Here is a 7656-nt window from a genome sequence, read left to right as displayed (position 1 = left end):
AAAAATACTCTTTTTAATATAAACTAAATATAAATTCTAATTACCTTATTACTTTTATAATTAAATAATTTTGATTTTTTTTCGTAAGGTCTAAACCTAATTAATGAGCTTTAGTGAATTATAACTCCTAATCTAACCATCTACTTAAAGTAAAACTATTCATACAAATGCCACTATAAGTCTTTTATGTGCTTGAAAGAATTCACTTCAATCTAACTTACAAATTGTGAGAAAATATCCAAAAACAACACTAATATTATTTGGCAGCTAACTTGAAAGATGATGCAAATATTTTAGTAGTGATTTCTCCTTCTTTAACTATTAACTTCAATTCAAAATTAGTCTGTAGCTTAATCTTCAAGTCTTATAATACTATGCCAAATTTTATTTTGATTTGATTAATAAATCTTCAAATATTATAGAAACCCTACTCAATCTTAAACTGCCAATTTTTAATACCTTCTCATACCAAAATCCAAATATCTCTCAATTGTACTATTAGATTATCACAAAATTTCACAAACATTTAGCACCTAAGTGATCAAGCACCATCAAATTTTGAACCATAGATGTAACACCAATTTTACAAACTAGCTAAGAGTATTAGCCTTAATTGTATTGCATAAATTCCAAGTCCCCACTACAAACCTTGATTTTGAACAATAATTCCAAAGTCAAACTAAATCCTACAAAAACAAGACTTATGTCTTTGAAAGAAGCTCTAAGCTAGTTCTCCAATTCTAATTGCTGATCTTCAAATTTTTCCTTGTTTTTTCCTAGATAATCGTATTAGTGCTAGAAGTGTGATTTTGACCTTGTTTCACAAACTGTCAATCCCCATGTATCAATTTAACCTATCCTAGGGATTTTTTAGCCCAATTCTATCTTTAATTCAATCTTAGTATCAATCATGCTAATTATTTATTTCTTCTAATTTGATTTTATCAATTTATGGTCTTTCCAAGGTAGTAAAAGAGTCTCTATAGCCTAGAAGGTAAAATTACCAACTATCTTTTAATCTACTAATTATTAAGATAAGAAAATAAACTAAGAGGCTTTTATAAAAGCCATGTTTAAACAGCTTGAATTATTATTGAATCAAGATAATTAGATATCAATTAAAAATTTATTTTTTATTATATTTTCATCACGTTGTCATGTTACAATATGACAATGCAACAAATATATTCTTAGCATTGTCATTTAATTACTGCTCTTTGAAATTTTGAAAGTCCTTATGCATGTTAATATGTTTTTTTTATACTTTCATCTATGAATACATCATTAAAAATTAAATAATAAGATAACAAAGGTAATATGTCTACTTATTATTTTAATCATAATCAATTCAAATGATTTGATATCTTTCAACTCAAGACCTACAATTCTTAAGAAAAAATATTGAAGATCACAAACTAACATCTAATAAGCTAGATATCCATTACACTTTATTTTGAAGAATTGCCACATTATATTGAGATATCCTAAAATTCTTTATAAATATTTTATTATTACTATTGTGTAAATGTTTAACATGTATCTTTTTATAATAAAGGTGATATTTCAAAAAAGTTAAAATTTCAAAAGTTGAAACTATATAATTTTATAAAAGGTTATAATTAAAATAATACTAATATATTATATTAATATATATAAATACATCCAAACTTTGACTATTATATTTGTTTAATTATATTATAAATATGATCTCATTCATCTTTTTTAAGGACCTTATTTTCTTTAATTGTCTTTCTAAGACTTTGAATTTGGAGCTTTTATTTGTGCTAATGTATTTTGAAACTTTGCAATATGTTTATTTTTTTTAAATTGAGATAGATTGTGAGCATATATTATTTTATTATTCTCATGAATATATATCTACTATAATTATTACCTAGATAATATGAATAAGTAGAAGTAAATAAAAATAGGTAAAAATACATTAGTTTTATATTACCTTCTAGAGAAGCTTCCTAGATGGTATTTTGACTTTACATACGTTTGTAGTTGATTGATAGGTTAGAAACTTGGTCAATAATTTAACCATATGCTACATGTATTGGTAGCTTGTAGAATAATCTAATTATGTAGCACCCATATAGAAAACTTGCCTTATAAGTTAAGATATGTATCATACAAAGTTAACATGTTTTTAGAGGTCCTATAGAACGTTGCGACATAGAACTTAAGTAGAGAGTATATATAGAGGAAAAAGTGAAGTCTTCTTCGCCCTTGTCAACTCCTTTCTTATTTCTAATCTAATTTCAAGAGTCTTTAGTTTCCTTGTTTTTTGATAATAGCCATTCTAGATTTTCTTTTAATATACATACTTCTCTATTTCTATTTTTTCATATTTCTTTGAAAGAGTTTCACTTGTTTATTTACTTTCATTGAGTTCTTGTCCTTAATAGTAATAAGATATTATTGTATTATGTAAAAATCAGCCTAGTAGAAATATGAATCATTTAATATTCACTACAATTTAATTATACAAACATAACTTTGTTGAATGTGATAAACTTAAGTTGCAACAACATATTAATTAAATCTAATTTAATTGTTACTCTCAAATAGCACAAGTTCACTTCTTGACAAACTTAACAATGCATATGTTAAAATAAAAATGAAATAAATTATTTTATAAAAGATATTATTTTAGTTAAGTTATTAATGGTCAAAAGATTGGCTCTTGCTATATGGAAAGAACATCCTATAGATATAAGAAGAAGTTAAGAATCAAGAGTGAAAGTCAAAAGAATAAAATATTAATTAAAAAATATCCAAAATTCTAAATAAGAAAAATTAGTATTTAGCATATGATATCCTTGTAGTAAATAAGAAGTCAAACAATCATAGGACCATTTGTATAAAAGTGAAAGAGTAGAAGTTGTCTTTTAGGACAGCAACCACTACCTAGAAGTAATGGATGTTGGAAGTGAGAAACATTTTATTCCATACTTCTTTGTGTTCAACCTTGCTAATGCTATATGTTGCAACTTCAAAGTTATTTTTTATTTAATTAGTGACTTATCTTCAATACAACACAAATTGACTGATCACTTATTCTTAACTTAGCAATACCATCTTCTTAAGAATTAATACAATTATTATCTTTCTTAAGGATATAAATTAACAAATTATAAATTCTTTCTGTAGACAATAACATAAACTTAAATATATACAAAGACTTATTATTTAAACAAATATTTTTTATTCAATAATTTTCTAATTCTTTTTAGTTGGCAATATCTTCTTAATTAGAATTAGTCTCTTATTGGAATTTTTTTGTATTATGTAGGATATTTAGTTGTAATAATCAACTATTCTTCAATAACTTATTTGATAGCAATCAATTATTTAACAACCTATTTGTATGCTAATTTAAAATAAATTATCCAATTTGGATATTAAAATTTTATATTTTAAAGTCTTTTTAAAAATTTGGTGAAATTATAAAATATTTATAATAGGTAATCTTATTTTATCTTTAAAATTCTATTTATATTTTTTATAATAAAATATTAAGCATGTATTAAATATATTGATATAAAAATATATTCCAATACATAATTAAAAAAAAAATCTATTAAGACTCCAAATCACTTACAAAGTATTTTAAGAAATAACTCTATATATTATTACTTTATGTTTAAATCTTAAAATAATTAAAAAGTAAGATTTACAAATTAATTAAAATTTCTTATTAATCTTGATTAACCTAGTCTTATTTATGAAATTGAATCTTTAGGCTATTTAAAGTATTTTTAACTAAAAAACTTTATTACAAAATAAAGAAGAATTTCACTTCATTTTAGATAAATAAGAAAAATTTATATAATAAAATCATCAAAAATATATATAAATAGACATTTATACTTATTTGGCTATATAAGCATCTATGAAATATCAAAAGAATCTCTAAATTTTGCTAATAAGTCAAGATAATTTAAACATAGAACTATTTTGATTTAATTTATATAAAAAAATTTATTTATTTATTTTTAACTCAATCATATTATAATTATCATTTTTTTAATTTAATAGAAAAAATAATATTTATGTGGTTTTTGAATTTTTGTATCTATGTCTTCTAATTACCAAGAAATAAAAATTTAGACATGAAAAAAATTGTATTATATTGTAAAATGTATTTATAGAGAGAAAATAAATAAATAAGTAAATATGTCTTTTTTTGATTATTTTATTTAATTGGAAGTCATTTGTTGATTGCAAGAGCTTGATTTTGGACTATTTAGGAGCAAAAAAATTAATGATTTTCAAACAAAAATCTGGACTAATTAAAAAAAATATATGTATGGCATAGGATTTGGGATACTCATAAATTACAGCAAAGGTAGTTGGTAAAAAATTATGAAAATGGTTTAAAAAAACCTCAAAAAAAATCAAAACATCCCAATAAATTTGCAAATATGTGGATCTTAGGTTAGGCCAATTCAATCCATGGAATTCGTCTCCCCCAAAGTCTATTGTCTCCTACAGTATGCCAGAACCCTGAAACATAGGCTTTGGGTTTCTAACTTCAGCCATAATTTTAAACAAATTCTTTAGCGAAGGGTTCATCACTTTATGTTCCGTAAATGAAAAAAATAAAATATAATAAAATATAATTGCCCTTACAAAGCCTGCTTTGGCAAACGTCCTCTCTTAGTCAACAAAAAACTGACAAGGTATATTATTTTCTTAAAAGTATGATGGGTACAATATAGACAAGAAAACTTTAAACTTGCGCCTTTTACAGCAGACCTCGAAGGTTGCAGCTCTTGAGTCGCTTGTGTGATCAGTGACGTCAGAATCGATGAACTGCCGGAACCTGATCTGCACGCAGTTACGCTCAGAGGATTGTGAGATCACGAGTTGAGGAAATGTGCCCTGTCCCGCTTGTTTGACCAAGGGAATTCAAAACTGGGGTTTGGCAAAATCCAGATGCGCAATCGTGTCTTTAGCAATCGTGGTCAGATGGAGCTACTTTGATGGGCGTTGCGGTGTCCACAGTCTTCTTTCTCCTGCAGCAGTTCCATTTTCTAGTGATCGTTCATGCTGGTGCCACGAGAGCCAAAGCTCGCACGTCCTTATCATTTTAAGGTTAATAGAGGTGAACCTTGATTCTCAAGAAATTTTGTGAAATATTAAGTTCGGACTGACTGTCTATGAACTCCTGGTTAGAAACGAAACTGAGGGCTCAACGATTTGGTCGCACAGGGAGGCAGAGCTGTGGAATAGGGATTACACCTCGTCCTCTACGTCTTTTCATTGTTGTGGTTGCCAGTTCCAACATAAAGCTACTGTCTATGTGGTCACATAGAAGACCACGTTGACTCGGCTGTCCCAGAGAAAGTCTTGGGCTTTCGTTTGTCGGAAATGTGGCTTGCTGAACGAGTGAGGAGATAGATCAATCACTGCGCAGTTCAGAGCGGAATCGTCTCTTTACTGTAGATACACTAATCGTGAAACAGAAGAGAGCTCCCCACGAATTCAGAGACACGAATGTCTCTCACTCTCGATTTGATATTCTCTTGTAATGTGGACAGAGATGGCGGCGGTCTTCAGAAATTCGAAGTTTAGTGTAAACGTCAATTTAGCGCTTGCTTATGGTACAATCGCAGCAACGATGCTGGTTGGACTCGCCAATATCAGTAAGCATGCAGCGCATTTTGTCTGCATCAACTTGATCTGGAACTATGGTCGTTGTTAGTGGATAGGTGGTGGCAGCTTAGCTTGTGTTTTATGGAGGTCAGAGGCAATGATATGTTAAAATAATCTTTCATGTGCAACCAGGCGGAGTGGATGGAGCGAGTGCAATGTACGTATTCGGCGATTCCTATGTCGACACAGGCAACTTTAGAGACCTGTCGGCATTTCCGCCGTATGGCTCCATATGGCCAGGATACCCCGCGGGCCGATTCAATGAGGGTCGAAACCTAGCGGACTGCATTGGTAAAGAAATTCAGACTCTCCAGAGTGCAATTGCTCCGTATAGTGCAAATGCATGTAGCCTTTACAGAAACCTAACTCCTGCATTGCGATATTTTGTGTTATTTGTGTGGTTGGCAGCGGAGCTCTTCGACCTGCCATACCCTACCCCCTACTTGCGTCTAGAAAACAATTCAGAGGCATTACGAGGTGTAAACTTCGCAAGAAGCGGGGCGGGTGTCACTTACGCATACGGGCTTACAGCGTTAGTCTCACAAGTAGACGAGATAGAGGCACTCGTGGAGAAACATGTGCTGACAAAAGCTCACTTACGGAAGTCGGTGGCATTGGTTAACATTGGTGTCAACGACTATCACGTGCGCAACAGACGGGGAGCCTTTCAGGTACACATCCACACGAGGTCAGTTTCTCACACTTGATGGCTGCAAACATTCCATAGGAGGTGATCACTGATACCTTTCAGATTCTTCAAGATCCGACACAGAGAGAACTGACACTATTCCCCTATGACCAAAGGAGCATGACAAAGAACAAGAGCTCCATACAACAATAACCACCATAGTGGATGGAATCGCACTCAGTCTAGTGCGTCTCTACGGGCTCGGCGTCCGGAATATCGTCGTCTCCAACCTAGCCCTAATGGCATGCGCCCCGTTTGTCACAGAAGTAACGACGTTCACCTCTTGCAGCCGCAATGCCACACTCCTGACCCAAACTTCGCTCCACAACTCGCTGCTACAACAGCGAGTGAAGACGCTGAACAGGAATCTCGGGGGACTGCACATCATCCTCGTGGACCAGACCAAGGCCTTCGAGGTTCTGTTTCATCACGGATCTGAACATGGTATTGACCGATTCGACACCCCAACGGACATTAATCGCACGGTTTGAATCCCCTCCCATAGCTCCAAGCTTAAAATGATTCCTGACACGTATTGGTGGGTTCTGACAAGCAGGTTTTGAGAACACGATGACACCGTGTTGCATTGGGAAAGCGGTTCCTCACGGACTTGTGTGCGGCCATAACGACACCGCGGGGCATCCGATGTATACTTTGTGCGAGGATCCAAGCAAGCATGTGCTATTCGACACCATCCATCCCTCCGAAGCGGCCTGGCAGACTGCAGTCGATTTGTTTGCGCATGTTGACGGCTTCACCGTCGGTGGCCCCACACTCCGCGCATGGATGAGCAAGCATGGTGTGTGAGTGCGTCGAACATCAGCATTGTCTCGTGATGGTGGGTGTGGCCTGTCGCTGGAAGACAACGCCGTTTCAAACCCTGATAAGTGTTGTTGACATGAAACTGTGCTGACTCTGGCACTGTGTTCAACATGTATTAATAATTACAGTGTTTGTGCTTAATATAGGTGTGTTCAAGATGAGAGGTTAACAAGACAAGTTCATCCATCACAGATGGATGCAAATCCTAACTCTTTAATAGATGATTTCACTATAACTAGATGAGTCCATGTCAATATCATGGAAAGTGACTCAAGTGAAGCTATTCTTGAAAAATATGTTTGTGAGTTAAAGAATATTTTTTAACTACAAATATTATACAATACAAATAGAAAGAAATAAAATATATAATGGTGCTTTCAGCTACAAAGTAAATTAGTGATGTTGTCATGGATAATATTAAAAAAAAGTAATTAATTTTGTTCAAGGAACTACTAGTGAAAAAAATAAAAATAAAATAAAAA

At 32.1% G+C, this 7656-nt stretch overlaps 1 protein-coding gene across 2 annotated transcripts; it reads left to right on the top strand.

Moving 5' to 3' along the window:
* Positions 1 to 4959: 4959 nt before the first annotated feature.
* Positions 4960 to 7409, top strand: LOC112279175 (GDSL esterase/lipase At3g09930). Of its 2 annotated transcripts, none has more exons than XM_024513362.3 (6): positions 4960 to 5103; positions 5550 to 5654; positions 5797 to 5955; positions 6073 to 6335; positions 6469 to 6796; positions 6909 to 7409. In XM_024513362.3, exons 2-6 carry the CDS (start codon positions 5552 to 5554, stop codon positions 7157 to 7159), a joined length of 1104 nt encoding a protein of 367 aa, XP_024369130.1. In that variant the 5' UTR covers positions 4960 to 5103; positions 5550 to 5551; the 3' UTR covers positions 7160 to 7409. The 2 variants fall into 2 exon arrangements, with proteins under 2 accessions (XP_024369130.1, XP_024369129.1); XM_024513361.3 differs by having other exon boundaries at positions 4960 to 5113.
* Positions 7410 to 7656: the final 247 nt, after the last annotated feature.

The sequence above is a fragment of the Physcomitrium patens genome, chromosome 2 (genome assembly GCF_059467195.1).
Source record: "Physcomitrium patens ecotype Gransden chromosome 2, ASM5946719v1, whole genome shotgun sequence".
NCBI lineage: Eukaryota > Viridiplantae > Streptophyta > Bryopsida > Funariales > Funariaceae > Physcomitrium > Physcomitrium patens.
This window is presented reverse-complemented; position numbering and strand designations above follow the sequence as displayed.

Excerpts from the sequence above, each read along its gene's own strand:
- LOC112279175 (XM_024513361.3), top strand. The coding sequence starts at position 5,056 with ATGCTGGTGCCACGAGAGCCAAAGCTCGCACGTCCTTATCATTTTAAG. Across the intron at positions 5,114-5,549 it reads TCATTTTAAGGTTAATAGAG|AGATGGCGGCGGTCTTCAGA; the intron begins GTGAACCTTGAT and ends TAATGTGGACAG. Across the intron at positions 5,956-6,072 it reads AAACCTAGCGGACTGCATTG|CGGAGCTCTTCGACCTGCCA; the intron begins GTAAAGAAATTC and ends TGTGGTTGGCAG.